Genomic DNA, 23,137 nt, shown 5'->3' with positions numbered 1-23,137 from the left:
CAGGCTTGAGCCACCGCGCCCGGCCGCCCAGCTAATTTTGTATTTTTAGTGGAGACAGGGATTTACCATGTTGGTCAGACTGGTCTTGAACTCCTGACCTCAGGTGACCCACCCACCTCGGCCTCTCAAAGTGCTGGGATTACAGGCATGAGCCACTGAGCCTGGCCTGCATGCTTTTTTCTGACCATACAGGGAAGCCAAGTGCACTCCCACAGCCAGAATTCTCTGTCTTAATCTACTTCCAGCATTTTTATTTTTTATTTATCTTTTTCTATCTCTCATGGTTGAGTGCCTGATACTCTTATTTAATTAAATTAATTAATTCATTTTTTTGAGACAGGGTCTCACTCTGTCACCCAGGCTGGAGTGTAGTGGCATGGTCTCAGTTCACTGCAACATCTACTTCCCAGTCTTAGGTGATCCTCCCACCTCAGCCTCCTGAGTTGCTGGGACTACAGGCACGCACCACCATGCCTAGCTAATTTTTGTATTTTTTGTAGAGACAGGGTTTTGCCATGTTGCCCAGGCTAGTCTGGAACTCCTAGGGTCAAGTGATGTGCCTGCCTTGCCTTCCCAAAGTGCTGGGATTACAGGCGTGAGCCATTGCACCCGGCTTCATATTTTATTTTTCTCATTCAGTACTATACCAAAAGCATTTCTCTATATCATTAAATTTTTTTTTAGTTTATACAGCCATTTTAAGTGGCTGCATAAACTCTCATTTAGATGTTTATTTGAACATTTAGTTTAAAATTATTTTCCCCTTTTAACTTTTCATTTTGAAATAATTTCTCATTTACAAAAGAGTTGTAGAAATATTACAAAGAACTCCCATATATCCCCTTCAGCTAGCTTGTTGTGATATCTATCAGATTTCTCAACTGCAAAGTTACTCTGTTCCCCTCTCTTAATAGTAAGTAGTGAGGAAATAGTTTAAAACTATTTTATATCTTATTTCTTATTTATTTATTTATAAGAGACGGGGTCTTGCTGTGTCACTCAGGCTGGAGTGCAGTGGCATGATCTTAGCTCATTGCAGCCTCTAACTCTTGGGCTCAAGCAATCCTCCTTCCTCAGCCTCCCAAATAGCTGGGACTACAGGCACATGCCACTACGCCCAGCTAATCTTAACATTTTTTGTAGAGATGGAATTGTCCTGTGTTGCCCAGACTGGTCTTGAACTCTTGGCCTCATGTGATCCTCCTACCTTGGCCTCGCAAAGTGCTAGTATTACAGGCATGGGCTACTGTGCCTGGCCTATATCCCATTTCTTTTTCTTTTCTTGAGACAGAGTCTTGTTCTCTCGTCTAGGCTGGAGTGCAGTGGCACGATCTTGGCTCACTGCATCCTCCGCCTCCTGAGTTCAAGCAGTTCTCCTGCCTCAGACACCCAAGTAGCTGAGATTACAGGTGCATGCCACCATGCCTGGCCAATTTCTGTATTTTTAGTAGAGATGGGGGTTTCCCCATGTTGGCCAGGCTGGTCTCGAACTCCTGACCTCAAGTGATCCACCCACCTCGGCCTCCCAAAGTGCTGGGATTACAAGCCTGAGCCACTGTGTCCGGCCCTGTATCCCATTTCTTGTAAAACTTGTAAGCATTACTTTTAGCATCCATTTATGTTTCTTAGGTGAATTATTACTATAATGGTTCCTAAATGGTGATTTTCTAATTACATTATTCCTTCTACTTTCATCAGCTGTCATTTCACTCTGAGAGCTTTCTCCCCTCTTCGTTTATTAGATTCTTATTTACTGGATTATAATCTGTTATTATCAGTCTTTATCTTGATGCTGAATTGCTCCAAATCTTACCAGTAGGAGGTCCTAGGCTGGCTCCTTTTTTCTTTTGACCTATCCTCACTCTGTTTTCCCACTTTCAGGCACAGGTGGCCCAGACTTACCTCATGCCTTCTCTGCCCTAGCCTTGGAGTCAGCCATTCTTCCAAGAAGACTTGCTTTCTTTTTTTTTTTTTTTTAACAATTGTTTATTGAACTCCTGCTATATGCTATAAGATGAGAGCAAAACCAGACACAATTTCAGCCCTGGAAGGAGAAAAGGGAGGTCGATATTAATCAAGTAATAACATTAATGGGGGCATTTCTCAAGTGAGAGAAGTGCACTAAGGAAAGAAATGTGATTCTATGATAGGGTAATAAAAGATCCTTGACTGGGGAGGGGCAGCATACCAATAATTAACTGATCTGAAGAATCAGTAGAAATTAACTTGGTAAAAGTGGAAGTGGATGGCTGAGTGGGACCAGCATTCAGAAGGCAGGTGCCTGCAGAGAGAGTCATCAGTTTTAACAAGAAATGCTGTATCAGAGATGAAACTAAACTTACTCCTCATCTTTTCTTCTTGCTTCGGACATAACTTTGAAAAATCGTTTATGCTGTCTTTAGCCTCATCCCTTCCCCAAACTTCACATTGTTCTGGGTTTTAGGTGTCTCAAATTTTTTTTTTTTCTCACCAAAGACCTATGACTTCTCTTGAATATTAAGTGCATTTTTCTATCTGTGTCCTAAACCTTTCTTTTTTTGTTGTTTTTTTTGGTTTTTTTTTGTTTTTTTGTTTTTTTGTTTTTTTTGAGGCGGAGTCTTGCTCTGTCGCCCAGGCTGGAGTACAGTGGCCGGATCTCAGCTCACTGCAAGCTCCGCCTCCCGGGTTTACGCCATTCTCCTGCCTCAGCCTCCCGAGTAGCTGGGACTACAGGCGCCCGCCACCTCGCCCTGCTAGTTTTTTGTATTTTTTAGTAGAGACGGGGTTTCACCGTGTTAGCCAGGATGGTCTCGATCTCCTGACCTCGTGATCCGCCCGTCTCGGCCTCCCAAAGTGCTGGGATTACAGGCTTGAGCCACCGCGCCCGGCCCTAAACCTTTCTTAAAAAATAATTTCAACTTTTATTTTCGATTCAGTGAATACATGTTCAAGTTTGTTACATGGGTATTGTGTGATGCTGAAGTTTGGAGTATGATTGATCCTGTCACTCATGTACTGAGCATAGTACCCAACAGTTCATTTTTCAACCCTTGCACCTTTACCCCTCATCTCCGTCTAGTAGTCTTCAGCGTCTGTTATTGCCATCTATGTGTCCGTAAGTACCCAACGTTTAGCTGCCACTTATAAGTAAGAACATGTGGTATTTGGTTTTCTGTTCCTGTGTTAATTTGCTTAGGATGATGGCCTCCAGCAGCATCCATGTTGCTGCAAAGACCTGAATTCATTCTTTTTTATGGCTGCACCCTGCTTCTTGTTAGTGGAGAATAGTGTTTCAAAACCAAGATCTACGGAGGTTGTGGTGAGCTGAAATCACGCTATCGCACTCCAGCCTGGGCAACAAGAGTGAAACTCCGTCTTGGCAAACAAAAACAAAAACAAAACACCACTAAAATCTAGGTACTAGATGTGCTTCATGCTGTTGGGATATGACCGCTGCCAGGCTCTTTCTGTGAGCAGAGCTAAAGAATATATGTAGGGGTGGTGGGCACAGTGGCTCACGCCTGTAATCCTAGCACTTTGGGAGGCCAAGGCAGGAGAATCATTTGAGTCTAGGAGTTTGAGACCAGCCTGGGCCACATAGCAAGACCCTGTCCTTACAAAAAGTTAAAAAAGTTTTAGTAGCTGGGTGTGGTGACATGTGCCTATGGTCCTGCCTACTTGGGAAGCTGAGATGGGAGGATCACTTGAGCCCAGGAGGTCGAGGCTTCAGTGAGGTATGATCACGCCACTGCACTCTGGTCTGAACGACAGAAACTCTGTTTCAAAAAAAAATTATATGTGTGTATACACACAAATGTACACGCACTATCCACACTATATTTATTTTTATATCTTTGTATATAAACACACACATATATACATATATGTATACACACATATGTACATATATATACATACACACACATATATATATTTCTGTATTATTATTATTTTTGAGACAGGGTCTCTCTTTATTGCCCAGGCTGGAGTGCAGTTGCCTGATCTCAGCTCACTGCAGCCTTTACTTCCTAGGCTCAAGCGCTCTTCCCACCTCAGACTCCTGAGTAACTGGGACTACAGGCATGTGCCATCATGCCCACCTAATTTTTAAATTTTTTGTAAAGACAATTTTTTTTCTTTTTTTTTTTTCTGAGGCAGAGTCGCACTCTGTCATCCAGGCTGGAGTGCAGTGCCGTGATCTTGGCTCACTGCAACCTCTGCCTCCCCAGGGAGTTCAAGCCATTCTCCTGCCTCAGCCTCCCAAGTAGCTGGGATTACAAGTGTTCACCACCACCATGCCCAGCTGTAGACAATTTTTTGTAGAGACTGTATTGCCCAGGCTGGTCTCAAACTCTCGGGCTCAAGTGATCCTTATGCCTTGGCCTCCCAAAGTACTGGGATTACAGATGGGAGCCACCATGCCTGGTTATATATTAAAAACCATTTTTTCCACTGAATACCTCCAATTTCAATACAAGTCAAAAGATTAATTCCAGTTTTCCCTTTCTATATTTGTAACTTTCTTCTCCATCATTGGAAAATCTTGTTCCCATTAGCTTCAATACATTTACTTATCTGGTCAATCCCAAATCACCTGTGGCCACACCCTAGACCCCTCGCATGGACTAATGCCCCTCTCTCCCCTTTCACCCCAGGCACGTGTGACTCCCTAAATCTAAGGTTTTAGATTAAATTATTTAGAAAGGAAGGGATAGAGGGACCTCATTTCTTTTATGGATGCATGGTACCTATTTTATGTATGTACTGTAGTTGATTCAACCCCTGTTGAAGGACATTTGGAGTACATTGAGTCTTACTCTGTTATGTTACAAATAGTGCTACAGTAAGTGGCCATTCACATAAGACTTTTTGTATTTTTGTCAGTGTATCTTTGGGATAGTTTCTTAGAAGTGAGACTATTGGGTTAAAGGGTTAAAAGCATGTGTAATTTTGTTAGATATTTTCAAATCCCTTCCACCACCAGTAATGTATGAAAGAGCCTGTTTTTACCCCACAGCCTCACTTCTAGAATGTGTCAAACTTTTGTCCTACCGGTGAGTTTGAAATTACATCTCTCCCAGGATCTTGGGATATTGTTCTCCTTGTCTTGGAGGCTTTGGCTTCTTTTAAGCTCTTTTTTGCTCTCGTGTATGTTGTCTACTTTTGGAAATCAGTTTCTTCCTTGGGATTTGTTCTACTCTTGTCATTTGAAGATTGTTTTCCCTAATGGAAAAGACTGAAATAAAACAGATGATTACTTCAGCCTTCTCACTGTCATATTTGTTGAAAGAATGGGTACATCTGTTGACTCACTGACTGTTGTGTGTCTGCCAGAGCTTTGGGCTGTGGTCAGTGTGTGGCTGTGGCAATTCAGCATCACATCTCTTGCATTCGGCACAGAAAGAAGGAGAGGGGTGGTGCCAGCCACTTCTGCCCCCTTCTAAAAGAAAATAAAATTCTTTCTAAGAACCACTTGCCTTTTGTGCATAGACTACTTACAACTTAAATTTTTAGTTGTTTTCAGTGGGAAGTTTGGACAAGATATATAGTTCTTTATGTAGTTAGAAATACAAGTTTCTGATTTCTTTTTCTTTTTTTTTCAGACAGAGTCTTACTCTGTTGCTCAGGCTGGGGTGCAGTGGTGTGATACTGGCTCACTGTAACCTCAAACTTTATGGGCTCAAGCGATCCTCCTACCTCAGCCTCCCAAAGAGCTAGGACTACAGGCCCACGCCACCATGCCTGGCTGATTTTTTAAAATTTTTTCTGGAGACAGGATCTTACTATGTTACACAGGCTGGTCTCAAATTCCTGGCCTCTCAAAGTGCTAGGATTACAGGCATGAACCACCATGCCTAGCCGTCAAGTCTCTGATTTCTATCTCACTTAAAACTTTATGTATTTACTTTTACAAGTACAAGCATTAAAAATAAATATATGGATAAATAAATACCTTGTCAAAGTATTCCATCTGAACCCACTTTTCAGAGATAATTATTGTGAGTAGTTTGGTGCATATTCTTTTATGTATGTACTTGATACTTAGTCTTAATTTTTTTTTGCTTTGAGATGGTATCTCACTCTGTCACCCAGGCTGGAGTACAGTGGTGCAACCTTGGCTTACTTCAGCCTCAAACTCCTGGGCTCAAGAAATCCTCCTACCTTAGCCTCCCAATTAGTTGGGGCTACAGGCACATACTACCATGCCTAATTAATTAATTAATTAATTTTTATTATTGAGACGGAGTCTCACTCTGTCGCCCAGGCTTGGAGTGCAATGGCACAATTTCGGCTCACTGCAACCTCTACTTCCTGGGTTTGAGCGATTCTCCTGCCTCAGCATCCCAAGTAGCTGGGACTACAGGCGTGTGCCACCATGCCCAGCTAATTTTTTGTATTTTTAGTAGAGACGGGGTTTCACCGTGTTAGCCAGGATGGTCTTGATCTCCTGACCTCATGATCTACCTGCCTCGAACTCCCAAAGTGCTGGGATTACAGGCATGAGCCATCACGCCCAGCCCTGACTAATTAAAATTTTTTTTTTTTTTTTGTAGAGACAGGGTCTTACTGTGTTGCCCAAGTTGGTTTTGAATTACCTGGGCTCAAGTGATCCACCAGCCTCAGCCTCCCAAAGTGCTGGGATTACAGGTATGAGTCATGGTGCCTGGCCCTTAATCTTAATTTTTAAATATTATTGTCATCTTCGTTTGTTGTTGCCAGTATGGGGCCATATGTATACATCCTATTCGACAGCCAGATTTTTTTCACTTAGCAGTATGTTTAGACACACTTCCCTGTTAGTACATGCAGATATGGCTCATTCTTTCCAGCTGGTACATTATATTCTACACTGTTATTCTCCTGCCCTCGCAGATCCTTTATTCACCTTCGTTTCTTCTGTGTACTGGCAGCTGGTCTCTGTTAACCTGCATCATCTGGGCTTCCTTGCCTTCTGGCTTCCAGCTGGGATCAGCTGATAAAAGGCACGCCAGGAGACCTGAGGGCCAATGTTGGGAGGAGTCAGACTATGTTTTATCCCCATTGTCCCTTGCCATGGTTCTAGTAGCAGCTGTGCTTGTTGTCTGTGATCACTGCTCTTTAGGGTAGCTTCTCTTCTCCAGCCAGCTCTTGCTGGGCTCCAGTGACACCCTTCTCTTCTTTTGCCCTTTTGGGTTGAAGGGTAGAAATAGCTTCCTGCTGTTGCTAGTCCATGGATGCTTCACCATCCCTTATTGATTCCTTTAAATGCTGCTCGCATAGCTATAAAAAATCCTGCCATTAAATTTCCTTCAGTTTACTCCTTTGCATATGCCATCTCTTTCCTGCTAAGACCTCAGTTAATGTGACCAGGGAGACTTACCATAATTTAATTATTGGGTCCCTATTACTGGGCATTTAAACTGTTTCTAGTATCTTGCTGTTATACTCAGAGTTGCTAATGAACATTCATGTACGTGTCCTTTTTAGTATTTGTTGGAGTATTGTTTGAGAAAAAAGTCATAGGAATAGAAAGACTAGGTTAAGGTATATGAATATTATAAATTTCAATAGATACTTCTAAATTGTTCCCAAAGGAGTCTACCAATTTACATTTCTACAATGTATTTTTTTAATAGTAAAAAAGTAATGGAGGCAGTACTTGTGACTTTATAAAAAATACTTTTTTTTTTTTTTTTAAGAGACAGTATCTCTCTTTGTTGCCCAGGCTGACGTGCAGTAGCATGATCGTAGCTCAGTGCAGCCTCGAACTACTGGGCTCAAGCAATCTTCCCGCCTCAGCCTCCCAAGCAGCTGGGACTACAGGTCCATGCCACCATGTCCAGCTAATCTTAAAATTTTTTGTAGAGATGGAGCGGGGGCGGGGGGGGGTCTCATCTCATCATCTTGCCTAGGCTGGTCTTGAACTCCTGGGCTCACGCAGTCCTCCTGCCTCGGCCTCTCAGAGTGTTGGGATTATAGGTTTCAGCTGCCATGCTAGGCCTTATGACAAATAAATTTAATTCAGAAGTGTACAAAGGGAAAAGTAAAAGTCCTCCGAGTCTCACCTGCTTGTCATCATCCCATCCTATTCCCTACAGGTAAGCATGCTAACACTGTATAGCCTGTCAGGCCTGTCTTCCTTTTTTTTTTTTGAGACGGAGTCTTGCTCTGTTACCCAGGCTGGAGTGCAGTGGTTCGATCTCCGCTCACTGCAAGCTCTTACTCCTGGGTTCAAGCCATTCTCCTGCCTCAGCCTTCTGAGTAGCTGGGATTACAGGCGCCCGCCACCACGCCCAGCTAATTTTTTGTGTTTTTGGTAGAGACGGGGTTTCTTTTTTTTTTTTTTTTTGAGACGGAGTCTTGCTCTGTCGCCCAGGCTGGAGTTCAGTGGCCGGATCTCAGCTCACTGCAAGCTCCGCCTCCCGGGTTTACGCCATTCTCCTGCCTCAGCCTCCCGAGTTGCTGGGACTACAGGCGCCCGCCACCTCGCCCGGCTAGTTTTTTGTATTTTTAGTAGAGACGGGGTTTCACCGTGTTAGCCAGGATGGCCAGGATGGTCTCGATCGCCTGACCTCGTGATCCGCCCGTCTCGGCCTCCCAAAGTGCTGGGATTACAGGCTTGAGCCACCGCGCCCGGCCACAGAGATGGGGTTTCACCGTGTTAGCCAGGATGGTCAGGATGGTCTCGATCGCCTGACCTCGTGATCCGCCCGCCTCGGCCTCCCAAAGTGCTGGGATTACAGGCGTGAGCCACTACGCCCGGCACCTTTCTTCCATTTTTATATGTATATGCTTAGCATAGAGTAAATTGAGTACATTTATATGTATAAAATAAACTCATTCGTATATGTGTGTTTATGTATCTCTCTTTCTGTTTGAGATAATATATTTCTAGACTCTGTTCTCTTCCATTGACCTAACTTGTTTTTTCCTCTGCCAGTACCTATCTACCTTAGTAATTATAGCTTTGAGTTGGTTCGATATCTGGTGAGGCAGATTCTCATCCCATTATTTTTCATTTTAAGAAATTTCTTGGCCCTTCTTGGGCGTGAACTCTTCAGATGATCTTTAGATCCAAGTTCAGAAAATTCATGGATTTTGACTGGAATGAAACTGAGTTTATAGAAAACTCACATTTCAGGAAAACTGATATATTTCCAATTGAATCTTCTCACCTAAGAAACTCTTTTGCCGGGCGTGGTAGCTCACACCTGTAATCCCAGCACTTTGGGAGGCCGAAGTGGGTGGATCACAAGGTCAGGAGTTTGACACCATCCTGGCCAACATGGTGAAACCCCATCTCTACTAAAAATACAAAAAAATCAGCTGGGTGTGGTGGCACGTGTCTGTAATCTCAGCTACTCAGGAGGCTGAGGCGGAGAATCGCTTGAACCTGGGGAAGCGGAGTTTGCAGTGAGCGGAGATGGCGCCATTGCACTCCAGCCTGGGCGACAGAGGGAGACTCCGTTGCAGGGTGGGGAAAAAAAGAACCTCTTTTGTCTCTTTATTTACTCAGATATTTTATGTTCTTTGGTGAAAGTCTTGCCTATTTCTTACTAAGTTTATTTTTAGTTATCTTTTAGATTTTGTTGCCATCATGAATGGAATTTTTTCACTTTACGTTTTCTTTTCTTCTCTTTTTTTTTTTTGAGACAGGGTCTTGCTCTGTCACCCAGGCTGGGGTGCAGTGGCATGCTCACAACTCACTGCAGCCTCAGCCTCCTGAACTTAAGGGATCCTTCTGCCTCAACCTCCTGAGTAGCTAGGACCACAGGTGCACACTACTAGGCCTGGCTAATTTTTAAATTTTTCTTTTTGTAGAGATAGGGTCTCATCATGTTGCCTAGGCTGGCCTCAAACTCCAGGGCTCAAACAGTTCTCCTGCCTCAGCCTACCAAAGTTCTGGGATTATAGGCGTGAGCCACTGCACCCAGCCCACCTTACATTTTCTAATTGGTTATTGCTGGTATGGTTTTTAAGAATGTGTTGATTTTTGTAAATTAATCTTATAATCACCTACTTTATTGAACTTCCTACTCTAATGATTTTTTAGTATATTCTCTTGGCTTTCCTAGGTGGACAATTATCTGTAAATTATAATGTTTCGTGACACCATTTTTTTTTTTTTTTTTTTTTTTTGAGACGGAGTCTCGCTCTGTCGCCCAGGCTGGAGTGCAGTGGCCTGATCTCGGCTCACTGCAAGCTCCGCCTCCCGGGTTTCCGCCATTCTCCCGCCTCAGCCTCCGAGTAGCTGGGACTACAGGCGCCCGCCACTGCGCCCAGCTAGTTTTTTGTATTTTTAGTAGAGACGGGGTTTCACCGTGTTAGCCAGGAGGGTCTCGATCTCCTGACCTCGTGATCCACCCGCCTCGGCCTCCCAAAGTGCTGGGATTACAGGCTTGAGCCACCGCGCCCGGCCTCGTGACACCGTTATTAATATTTATACGTCATTTTTTTCTCATGTCATTTCGTCGCTGGGATATCTGATTGGGCTTGGTTGGGGGCCTGACCCAGGGCAGTCTCCTTGGCCAATGTTACATTTTACATTTAAGGTGTACCTGCTATATATCCTTTTACATCAAAGGGTGTATAACAGGTACAGTAGCAGGGTGGGTGAATTCCAGACAGACCTTGAGGATAGAAACAACAAGGCAACATTCAATGAATAGAAAGTACAATGACTAGTGCATAGGGCACAAATGAGGTTGAGAGAAGCAAGAGATGGATTGGAGAGTAAGTTGAGGCTCGGTCAGAAGCCGCTAGGCTTTAAGGAGCAATTACTTTATTCAGAGGAGTTGAGAATTGAATGAAAGCTGTGTTAGGCAGAATGACCCTTTAAAGATATACACACCCTAATCCCTGGAACCTAAGAATTTGTTACTTGACGTGGCACAAGGGACTTCACAGATATAATTAAGGTTATGGGCCTTCAAATAGTGAGATTATCCTGGATTATTAAGGTGGGCCCACTATAATCACATGGGCCCCAAAAAGCAAAAAAGTTTCTCCAGCTGGAAGAAAAGCAAGATATGGTGGAGGGGGAATTTGGAGAGATTCAAAGAGTGAGAGAACCTGAAGGGGACCACATGGGAAGCATGAAAAGGACTGTAGGCGTGAAGGCTGACCCCTGGCGGATAACCAGTCAGGAAACGGGGGCTTGGCCCTACAGCTGCACGAACTGAATTCAGCCAACAGCCTGAGTGAGCAAGGAAGTGGATTCTTCTACAGGGCCTCCAGAAAGGAGCACAGCCCTACCAACACCTTGGTTTTGGCCTTGTGAGACTCAAAGCAAGGACCCAGCTGGGCCTCACCATACCCAGATTTTGGCCTTCAGAACTCTGAGATGATTTTGTGTTGTTCTAACCTGCTAAGTTTATGACGCTTTGCCACAGCAGCAGTAGAGAACGAATGCAAAGGGGTTTAAGCAGGGATAGTGTCAGGTTTTGTGTTATTCAAAGACTTCTTATGCCATGTGGAAATGGATTTGGAGAATGTAAATTTGGAGACAGGGAAGCGTGTCTGTGGGAATGCTGTGATAGCACAGTCTACGGTAGTGATTATGGGAAGGAGATATGATTTGAAATATGTCTGGGAGGCAAGAGTTGCCAGAACTAGTCAGGGACCGGATGTCAGCGGTTGGGGTGGGGAAGCAAGGATGACTGCTGCTTTCTAGCTTAGGCGCTGGCTGATGATGAAGCTGTTTCTTGAGATGGGGATGAGTGGGTTGGAAAATGCCATGATATGAAAGTGGTAACTCTTAAGTTGTTCTTCATTTGGAAATTCTCTCCATAGATACTTTATTTTAAGAGAGAATACATCAATAAGATGAGTGCTTTGTCTTTTAAGAACGAAACTTTTTCTTTTCTAGGTCATTTAAGAAATCATAAATCATGTGAAGATGGGACTCTTGGTATTTGTGCGCAATCTGCTGCTAGCCCTCTGCCTCTTTCTGGTACTGGGATTTTTGTATTATTCTGCGTGGAAGCTACACTTACTCCAGTGGGAGGAGGACTCCAGTAAGTATAGTCACTCTAGCTCATCCCAGGAGAAGCGTGTTTCAGGTCAGTTACTGGTTTTTCATGTGGCTGCAGTGCTCTCGCATTCTTCAGAGGTGGGCACTGAGAGTAAACTGAGCATTTCTGGGACTTTGACTTAGACATTGCTGCCATTTTAGCTGGTATAGGCTGAGAACTTTGATGTTTTTGAAAAACTGCATGCCATGACAAATCTCTGTTCCTTTTACAAACTTGGTGAGAATGTGCTATTCTTCAATAAAAACCCAAACTATACTCATACTTCTAGTTCTTGAATGCTTTTGTTCTTTCTTTTTTTTTTTTTCTGAGACGGAGACTCGCTCTGTCGCCCGGGCTGGAGTGCAGTGGCCGGATCTCAGCTCACTGCAAGCTCCGCCTCCCGGGTTTACGCTGCCTCAGCCTCCGGAGTAGCTGGGACTACAGGCGTCCGCCTAGTTTTTTGTATTTTTTAGTAGAGACGGGGTTTCACCGTGTTAGCCAGGATGGTCTCGATCTCCTGACCTCGCGATCTGCCCGCCTCGGCCTCCCAAAGTGCTGGGATTACAGGCTTGAGCCACCGCGCCCGGCCGCTTTTGTTCTTTCTAATTGCTGTAGCATATTGCCACTCTTATTTTTCCATTTATTGCCTTAGGGATTAGTATTGGAGTTGGTTTCCATATGCCCTTAAAACATTCATCTTTGGCCGGGCGCGAGACGGGCAGATCACGAGGTCAGGAGATCGAGACCATCCTGGCTAACACAGTGAAACCCCGTCTCTACTAAAAAAAATACAAAAAAAAAAAAAACTAGCCAGGCGAGGTGGTGGGTGCCTGTAGTCCCAGCTACTCGGGAGGCTGAGGCAGGAGAATGGCATAAACCCGGGAGGCGGAGCTTGCAGTGAGCCAAGATCCGGCCACTGTACTTCAGCCTGGGCGACAGAGCAAGACTCCATCTCAAAAAAAAAAAAAAAAAAAAATTCATCTTTATGTTGAATTTTCAACATAATATTGTCTCTGTTTTATTTTCCCTAAAGAAACTTTGTCTACTGAATCTTTGTAGCCCTTGCTGCTATTGAACTTGCACCTGGCTACAATAATGGCTTATTTTCCCTACCCAGTAACTCTTAATTTTTTTCTTCTCTTTGTGCACTTTGTCTCATGTGTTACATAGTGCTTTCCACATAGCCTGAATCCCACTGATTTGGTTTCTGTTTACCTGATGTGGCCTGTGTTTTGGTTCTAGGCTTGCAGTTGAAGGGCTTACATTGATCGGCACCAGCCTTTGAACATTGTTTTCTTGGCTGTAGCTTGAAATATCACACAGTGACCATAGTGGTTTTCTTTTTGGTTATTTTGTCTGACTGTTATCTGAGCTTCGTGTGGGAGATAATATAAAATCAGAACAGTGGCCTGTTTTGACCTACAGTGATATGTCTTCTCTTAAAATTAGTTTTATTTTTATTGACATCTACCAGATATCAGCATAGAACTGACTTGAGAAGAGAGTCAGTCTCTAGGTACGAGGTGAAAGTGAGCTGCAGTGAGTTGGAAGAAGCAACAGGCAATTGGCCTGCTGTTGTTTTAAGACCCTAACATGGGAACTGTTACAGTGAAGTAGCTCATTTATTTCTCCCATGGCTCAAACTACTGAGGCAGTTTCAAGCCAGTTTTTAAAATATAGTGTTATATCCTTCATTTATTGTTTTATATAGGATGTTTAAGTACCTTTTAAATGCTTAGCTTATAATTATCACTAATTACTTGTGTTTCAAAAGTTTACTTAAATTTCTCTGCACTGACTTATTTTTAAAACCAAGGAGACTACCCAGGATAAGGAGTGTTTATATCAGTGAAATGCAGAATTCTGTATTTAGAGGCATTCATTGTCTGTATTGGTAGTGGTGGATCCATCTGTATCAATAATATAGATGGAAATGTGTGTGAAGAACAACGGTCTCCTTTTCTGCTAAGAGCTACTGACCTGTAGAAGACATAACCAAGGATCAGATAAGATTTTCTTAGATCAGTAGGGAACGGAATTTACTTTATGGAAGACTCATTGTGTGTCAGGCATTAGGCTAGACAATTTACAAATGTAATTTCATTTAATGTAATTCTTAACTACAGTTTTGTGAAGATGCCATTATTACCCCATTTTCCAGTTGAGCATACTGAAACACTTTAATTTACCAAGGTTATATTGTTGGAACTGGAATTCAATTCTGATTTCCTGTCTTTAAAACCTATGTTTATTATTTTATTGAAAAATATAATAAACACTGAAGACAAGACTTAATATTCTACTTGGTAAAAAGAAAGAGGGAAAGGAGCTTAGAGAAGTAATAGTAGAGAGTATTGGGCCGGGCGCGGTGGCTCAAGCCTGTAATCCCAGCACTTTGGGAGGCTGAGACGGGCGGATCACGAGGTCAGGAGATCGAGACCATCCTGGCGAACACGGTGAAACCCCGTCTCTACTAAAAATACAAAAACTAGCCGGGCGAGGCGGCGGGCGCCTGTAGTCCCAGCAACCCGGGAGGCTGAGGCAGGAGAATGGCGTAAACCCGGGAGGCGGAGCTTGCAGTGAGCTGAGATCCGGCCACTGCACTCCAGTCCGGGCGACAGAGCGAGACTCCGCCTCAAAAAAAAAAAAAAAAAAAAAAAAAAGAGAAGTAATAGTAGAGAGTATCAAGAAGAGGGTGTGAAAAGAAAAGGAGGGAAGGCCGGGCACAGTGGCTCAAGCCTGTAATCCCAGCACTTTGGGAGGCCGAGACAGGTGGATCACGAGGTCAGGAGATCGAGACCATCCTGGCTAATACGATGAAACCCCGTCTCTACTAAAAAAATACAAAAAACTAGCCGGGCAAGGTGGCGGGCGCCTTTAGTCCCAGCTACTCGGGAGGCTGAGGCAGGAGAATGGCGTAAACCCGGGAGGCGGAGCTTGCAGTGAGCTGAGATCCGGCCGCTGCACTCCAGCCTGGGCGACAGAGCAAGACTCCGTCTCAAAAAAAAAAAAAAAAAGAAAGAAAAGAAAAGGAGGGAAAGAAAGTTATCGAAAGAAGACAGAGAGGCTTATTAGGTTTGAAGGTGACAAGGTGCTACTCACTTGGGCTGTAGGATTCAGAAGTTAATTGCTAGTTATCTGCTGTCTGCTGTCCTTTCCATTAGTTGTTAGCTGACCAGTATTTATAGCTTTTCTATTCTGACTCCTAAGCCTTTTAGATGTTTGACTTTGAATAGGTTATTTAGACCATCTCGGCATAGCATACTGTTTTCTGTGCTGTAATATCAGAGAACAGAGTAATAGGACCCACCCTGCATGGCTTACTAAGTCAGATGGGTCCTCCATTTTTTTTTTTTTTGAGATGAGGTCTCACTCTGTTGCCCAGGTCAGAGTGCAGTGGTGCAGTCATAGCTCACTGTAACCTCGACCTGCCAGGCTCAAGTGATCCTCCTACCTCAACTGCCCGAAGTAGCTGGGACCACAGACTCACACCACCATTCCTGGCTAATTTTTGTATCTTTTGTAGAGATGGGGTTTAGTCATGTTGCCCAGGCTGGTCTCAAACTCCTGGGCTCAAGTGGTCTGCCCACCTTGGCTTCCCAAAGTGGTGGGATTCCAGGCCTGAGCCACTGTGCCCGGCCAGAGAGGAGTCCTTTACTTAGAGTCAAGCTGAAGGAGCGTCACAACCCCGAAGACTGTTATGTTGTGAAATTTAGGCTGTGTTTTAATAATACTGATGATGATAAGATGAAATAGTAATTTATTGAGTATCTACTGTATATCCATAAGATAGCAGGGTCTTTATATTCAGAATCTCATTTGATCCTTATAGTTTTTATTGGTTATTATTTTCCTCATTTTACAGATATAGGAACTGCAGCTTCAGAGAGGCTGTGTAATCAAGAGTTTGTATGCCTTTCATCTGAGGAGGTTGAGGACAATCCCAAGTTAGAAAAATAAATGTCTTTAACATTACTTTTCCTTAATTTTTAGAATATTAATAAGTTGCTCAGATAACCTATTGGAATTTCTTCATGGTGGGGGGAAGAGGCTAGAGTTGGTTTTTGGTTTTTGTTTTTGACACAGGGTCTCACTCTGTCACCCAGGCTAGAGTTTTATGGTGTGATTTCGGCTCACCGCAGCTTCAACCTCCTGGGCTTATGCCACCCTTCCACCTTAGCCTCCCAAGTAGCTGGGACTACAGGTGTGCACCACCACGCCCAACTAATTTTTCAAAATTGTTTTGTAGAGATGGGGTTTCTCCATGTTGCCCAGGCTGGTCTCAAACTCCTGAGCTCAAGTGGTCTTCTTACCTCAGCCTCCCAAAGTGCTGGGATTACAGGCATGAGCCACTGCGCTTGGCCTGAGGCTAGAGTTTTTTTATTATTAAATTATTCATTCAATAAGCAATATGTTCTTATTATGGTCCATGTACTGTTCTGGGTAAACTGGATATAAGATGAACATAGGCCTTCATACTCTTAGCCTATAATATGAGAACAAAACAAAACAACTATTTTTATATATTGAGCTCTAAAAGAACAATCTGTGTCAAATGCTGTGTTGGAGCATAGAATTCCTTCCAGATAGAAAATTTATGTTTTCATTAATTCCAAGGTGTATTGTAGAGGACTACAAACTGCTTTGCCTTGGGTAGTTTAGAGACACATGTGACCTAGGGCTTGGTCAGGTTGCCAAGACTTGGGTCAAATGCTTAATGTGAAAAGCTTCAAGTATGAGAATAGTTATCAACCTGCTTTAAAAATTACTGTAGAATTATTATACATGTAGTATGATTAACATATGTATGTATACATATATTTTTAATATATATTTTAATTAATGAACAAATCACCAGTATCTGGAGTTAGAAAGAGTTGGGTGTGCTTGTTTCTTCATCTCCAAAGTGAAGATAAAAGACTTATTTCTCAGCCGGACACAGTGGCACACACCTGTAATCCCAGCACTTTGAGAGGCCGAGGTGGGCAGATCACGAGGTCGGGAGATCGAGACCATCCTGGCTAACACGGTGAAACCCCGTCTCTACTAAAAATACAAAAAATTAGCCAGGCATGGTGGCGGGTGCCTGTAGTCCCAGCTACTTGGGAGCCTGAGCCAGGGGAAATGCTTGAACTTGGGAAGCAGAGGTTGCGATGAGCTAAGATCGTACCACTGCACTCCAGCTTGGGCCACAGAGCAAGACTCAGTCTCAAAAAAAAAAAAAAAAAGACTTATTTTTCTTTGTTCTGATGCTTTATTTAGGTCAGTGCCTTGTATAGGAGTCGGGTAGTTGCCTCTTTACAATAGCCCTCCTTTCACAATGGTCCATTTTATGGAAGCCTTGCATATTTTTATTAATTTAAAATTTTACGTATTTCTGCTGGGTATGGTGGTTGATATCTGGAATTCCAGCACTTTGAGAGACTGAGGAGGGAGGATTGCTTGAGTCTGGGGGATTGCTTGAGGCCAGGAGTTTGAGACCAGCCTGGGTAACATCGTGAGGCCTTGTCTCTATAAAAAAAATTAAAAGATATTATTCAAGCATGGTGGTGCACACATATACAGCATGTGGGATAGCTACTTGGGAGGCTGAGGTAGGAGGATCACTTAGGCCCAGGATTTTGAGGTTGCAGTGAGCTGTGATTGTGCCACTGTACTCCAACCTGGGCAACAGCATGAAACCCTGTCTCAAGAAAGAAAGAGAGAGAGAGAGGAAGGAAGAGGGAGGGAGGGAGAGAAAGAGAGAAAGAAAGAGGGAGGGAGGAAAGAAGGAAGGAAGGGAAGGGAAGGGAAGGGAAGGAAGGAAGGGGAGAGGAGGGGAGGGGAGGGGAGGGGAGGGAAGGGAAGGAGGGAGGGAGGGAGGAAGGAAGGAAGGAAGGAAGAAAGAAAAAGAAAGAAAGAAAGAAAGAGGAAGGAAATTCATTTCTAATTAATAAAGTAGATCTTTCATAGGATTAGTTTCCTGGGCTGTGAGGCCTTTAAAAATTCATGACTGAGTGAGGTGGCTCATGCCTATAATCTCAGCACTTTTGGAGGCTGAAGTGGAAGGATTCATTGAGCCCAGGAGTTCAAGACCAGCCTAGGCAACATAGGGAGACCCTGTCTCCACAGAAAAATAAAAAAATTAGCTGAGTGTGGTGGTACATGTCTGTGGTCCCAGCGACTCGAGAGGCTGAGGTGGGAGGATTGTTTGAGCCCAGGAGGTCAAGGCTGCAGTGAGCTGTGATCATGCCACTGTACTCCAGCCTGTGTGACAAAGTGAGACCCTGTCTCAAAAATTTTTTAAAAATTAAATTTATGCTACTGTGTTTATCAATTATTACAACTCCCTTTGTGTTCTTCCCCATATTTATAAAAGATTATAACCAGACAAATTATAATACATGCATTCAAATTATAAAGTACACATTGTTAGGCCGGGCGCGGTGGCTCAAGCCTGTAATCCCAGCACTTTGGGAGGCCGAGATGGGCGGATCGCGAGGTCAGGAGATCGAGACCATCCTGGCTAACACGGTAAAACCCCGTCTCTACTAAAAATACAAAAAATTAGCCAGGTGTGGTAAGATCTACTGCAGACCCGCTCTAACAAGGCCTAAAGCCAACCCCCAGCAAGACAGATTTCGAAGTTTGGGTCCTGTCAAGTTAAGAGAGGTCAAAAATGCCATGGGCTTTCCTCAGATCCACACTCACGATGCCTAAAATCAAAACCACACAAGTTCAGGGCGATCAGGTAGTCATTGAACTATCTGCTAAAACACAAATTGACACTCTTTGTGGGAAGATAACGGTATTTGTAGTTTTTATATGTAATATCCACAGTGGCTAATGTTCAAAAAAAGAAACAGGAGAATATCCATATTCAAGAAGAAAAATCTATAGATAAGATGGCCTCAGTGTTGCATTTAGCAGACAAAGTAACTATTATGAATATATTTAAAGAATTAAAGGAAAATACAGTAGTGAACAATGAGTGTCTCAGCAGAGAAATGGAATCTATAAAAAAGAACCAAATGCAAATTCTAGACCTGAAAAGTATAGTAACTGAAATGGAAGTTTCACTTAACAGCAGATAGGATATAATGGAAGAAGCCAGTGAGCTTGAAGAGAACACAGTGGAAATTATCCAGTCTGAACCACAGAAAGAAAAATATTGAAGAAAAGTGAACAGAGCCTCAGGGACCTGTGAGACAATATCAGATAGTCTAATTGGGCCGGGCATGGTGGCTCATGCCTGTAATCCCAACACTTTTGAGAGGCTGAGGCAGGTGAATCACGAGGTCAGGAGATCAAGACCATCCTGGCCAACATGGTGAAACCCCGTCTCTACTAAAAATACAAAACTTAGCTGGGCCTGGTGGCACACACCTATAGTCCCAGCTGCTTGTAAGGCTGAGGCAGGAGAATCGCTTGAACCCGGGAGGTGGAGCTTGCAGTGAGCCGAGATCACGCCACTGCACTCCAGCCTGGTGACAGAGCAAGACTCCGTCTCAAGAAAAAAAAAAGACAATTGGGCGGGAAAAAAATTACCATTTTATTTTTTGAAAATTAATTTCCCATACCTACTTATCTGAAGGAAAAAACATTAAATAATGGCTGAAAACTTCCTAAGTTTGATGAAAAACATTGACTTACAGATCCAAAAGTGTAGTCAACCCCAAGAAAGATAAATATTGGGGGAAAAAAACCTAGGTACATCATAGTTAGACTTCTGAAATCTAAAAATAAGGAGAGGCTGCTGCTGGTGCTGCTCATGAGTTCATTTGGTGTGGGCCTGGTTCCTCTTTAGTGAAGCAGCAACTGAGGATACCTCTGGTGCTCCCTGTGGCCCATGAAATGCCAAGGGAGGTGTCAACACTAAGAACAACGATCATATGAATTTGAAGGTGGTGGAGCAGGATGGTTCTGTGGTACAGTTTAAGAGGCATACACCATTTAGTCAACTAATGAAAGCGTATTGTGAATGAGAGGGTCTGTCAGTGAGGCAGATCAGATTTCCATTTGACAGGCGGCCAATGCATGAAACAGGCACACCTGCACACCTGGAAGTGGAGGATGAAAGTACCATTGCTGCCAGGCGCGGTGGCTCACAGCTGTAATCCCAGCACTTTGGGAGGCCGAGGCAGGTGGATCACGAGGTCAGGAGTTCGAGACCAGACTGGCCAACATGGTGAAACCCCATCTCTGCTAAAAATACAAAAATTCGCTGAACGTGGAGGCGCGCGCCCTGTAATCCCAGCTACTCAGGAGGCTGAGGCAGGAGAATCGCTTGAACCCGGGAGGCAGAGGTTGCAGTGAGCCGAGATCACGCCGTTGCACTCCAGCCTGGGCAACAGGGTGAGACTCCGTCTCAAAAAAAAAAAAAAAAAAAAAAAGAAAGTACCATTGCCATGTTCCAGCAGCAGTCAGGTGTCTACTACAAAGGAACCTGCTACTTTATTCCAGAACTCCATTCTTACAGAGCAACAGTACATTCTCAGTTAGAAAACTGCAATTTGGTTCCGCCACATCCTGACTACTACAGTATAGTTTTCTCTATTCTTTTGTTTCCCTCCTCATTCCTATATTGCATGTAGAGTAAGTGGTGTATGTGCACATGCATATTGTACTTTAAAAAAACCAAAATGGCCAATGGTATGTTTTGATTACCATCAAATGGATATGGGATGGGGAAAGATGCTGGTTCTGTGAAAATACTCTTTCTCCATTAGTGGCATGCTTATCTTTATATTCCAGTAAGTTATTTTCCTCTCACTATTTGAACAAGAAAGCCAACATGAAAAATCCTTGCATACCTTGTTTGATTGAAGAATTTTAATGTTTTTTATTTATCATCATAAAACCAAGGACAGTTTTACAATTTGTTGTATGTAGATGTTTCATATAGAGAGCAGTCTGTCTTTAAGGAGGGATAATTACTCTTAAAAATGAATCCTAGTTTTTCCTTCAAAGCAAGCATCTTCTTTTTTTTTTTTTTTTTTTAGACAGAGTCTTGCTCTCTCGCCCAGGCTGGAGTACAGTGGCATGATCTTAGCTCACTACAACCTCCGCCTCCTGGGTTCAAGTGATTCTCCTGCCTCAGCCTCCCGAGTAGCTGGGATTACAGGCACCCGCCATCATGCCTAGCTAATTGTTGTATTTTTGTAGAGACAGAGTGTCACCATGTTGGTCAGTCTGGTCTCGAACTCCTGACCTCGGGTGATCCTGCCCGCCTCAGACTCCTAAAGTGCTGGGATTAATGTGTGAGCCACCATACCTGGTGGCATCGTCTTCTTTAAATAAACTTCTCGTTTAAAAAATAAAGAAAAGGCCTGACGTGGTGGTTTACACCTGTAATCCCAGCACTTTGGGAGGCTGAGGCGGGCGGAATCACTTAAGGTCAGGAGTTTGAGACCATGAAACCCCATCTCTACTAATAATACAAAAATTAGCTGGGTGTGGTGGCACGCACCTGTAATTCCAGCTACGTGGGAGGCTGAGGCGTGAGAATCTCTTGAACTCGGGAAACGGAGGTTGCAGTGAGCCAAGATCGTGCCACTGCATTCCAGTCTGGGTGACAGAGTGAAAGGTGTTTTGAAAAAAAAAAAGAAAGAAAGAAAGAAAAATAGGCTGGATGTGCGTGCCGTGGCTCATGCGTGTAATCCCAACACTTTGGGAGGCCTGACTTAAGGTCAGGAGTTTGAAATCAGCCTGGCCAACTGGGATATACAGGAAAGATGACCACTGGAAATGGTAAATGGTGGGCAAATATGACTCTGTTTCCTTCTTCTCATAACTTGCTTAAAAGACAACTAATTGTTTAAAGCAAACATAATAACCTAGTAAAGTGAGATTTTGGACATATGTGGAGGTAAAAGATGTGTCAACACTTGCATAAGGGATGGGGGATGTGTAAATGTAATTTTACTGTACAAGGTTATTACATTTGTGAAAAAGGAAGTAAGTGGGAAATAAGAATGTCTTATATAAAGTGAGAAGAGGAAAGGGTAAAGTAATAAGTATGAAATGTCAGATTTAAAGAGGTATTATATTGACTCTAAATAGACTCTGATAAGTTAAGGATGAGTATTGTTAGCTCTCGAACAACTACTTAAATAACACAACAAAAAGAGACAGTCATACACTGCATAACAGTGTTTTGGTCAATGACAGACCACATATACAAAAGTGGTTCCATAAGATTATATCATATTTTTACTGTAGCTTTTCTGTGTTTAGATGTTTTATTGACTGATTGATTGAGACAGAATCTTGCTCTGTAGCCCAGGCCAGAGTGCAATGGCACAGTCTTGGCTCACTGCAGCCTCCCACCTTCCGGATTCAAGCATTTCTTGTGCCTCAGCCTCCCGAGTAGCTGGGACTACAGGCGCATGCCACCACACCCAGCTAATTTTTCTATTTTTAGTAGAGACGGGGGTTTCGCCATGTTGGCCAGGCTGGTCTTGAACTTCTGACCTCAAATGATCTACCTGCCTCGGCCTCCCAAAGTGATGGCATTATAGGCATCAACCACTGAGCCTGACCTAAATATGTTTTGATACACGTATACCATTGTGTTACAGTTGCCTACAGTATTTCAGTACAATCACATGCTGTATAGGTGTATAGCCTAGAGCAATAGGCTATACCATGTAACCTATGTGTGCAGTGGGCTATTTTATCTAGGTTTGTGTAAATACACTCTATGATATTTGCACAACAAGGAAATTGCATAACAGCGCAGTTCTTAGAATCTATCCCTGTCATTAAGTGATGCATGACTATATTTGAGAAGCTATCAGAAGAAATAAAATGGAACACTAAAAAATATTTAGTCAGTCCCAAAGAAGGAAGGAAATTTTGACACATGCTGCAGCATGGATGGACCTTGAAGGTATCATGTTAAATGAATAAGCCAGTAACAAAAGGACAAATACTGTAAGATTCCACTTATCTGAGGTTCCTAGAGTAGTCAATTCACAGAGACAGAAAGTAAAACGTGGTTGCCAGAGGCTGGAACAGAGGGGAGCGGAGAGTTCAATGGGTTCAGAGTTTCAGTTTTGTAAGATGAAAAGAGTTCTAGAGCTGCATAGTGGTAATGGATGTACAACAGTGTGAATTTGCTTGATGCCACAGATATGTAAAGTTAAAATGGTAAATTTTGTTGTTGTTGTTATTGTTTTTTGAGA

At 43.2% G+C, this 23,137-nt stretch overlaps 1 protein-coding gene across 15 annotated transcripts in view; it reads left to right on the top strand.

Annotated features, from left to right (window-relative positions):
- ST3GAL3 (ST3 beta-galactoside alpha-2,3-sialyltransferase 3) overlaps window positions 1-23,137 on the top strand; it is a 239,593-nt gene that overhangs the window by 24,118 nt on the left and 192,338 nt on the right. For 9 of the 15 annotated variants that reach the window (XR_004440891.1, XM_033226759.1, XM_033226752.1 and 6 more), the window contains exon 2: window positions 11,828-12,020. Coding sequence is in view for 14 of the 15 variants with exons in the window: in XM_033226759.1 (XP_033082650.1) it covers window positions 11,858-12,020 (163 nt within the window). In the remaining variant the exon portion in view is untranslated. The remainder of the gene's footprint in view (window positions 1-11,827; window positions 12,021-23,137) is intronic. The other 6 variants (XM_033226764.1, XM_033226760.1, XM_033226757.1 and 3 more) reach the window with 1 other exon arrangement.

The sequence above is a fragment of the Trachypithecus francoisi genome, unplaced genomic scaffold (genome assembly GCF_009764315.1).
Source record: "Trachypithecus francoisi isolate TF-2019V2 unplaced genomic scaffold, Tfra_2.0 Lachesis_group12, whole genome shotgun sequence".
NCBI lineage: Eukaryota > Metazoa > Chordata > Mammalia > Primates > Cercopithecidae > Trachypithecus > Trachypithecus francoisi.
This window is presented reverse-complemented; position numbering and strand designations above follow the sequence as displayed.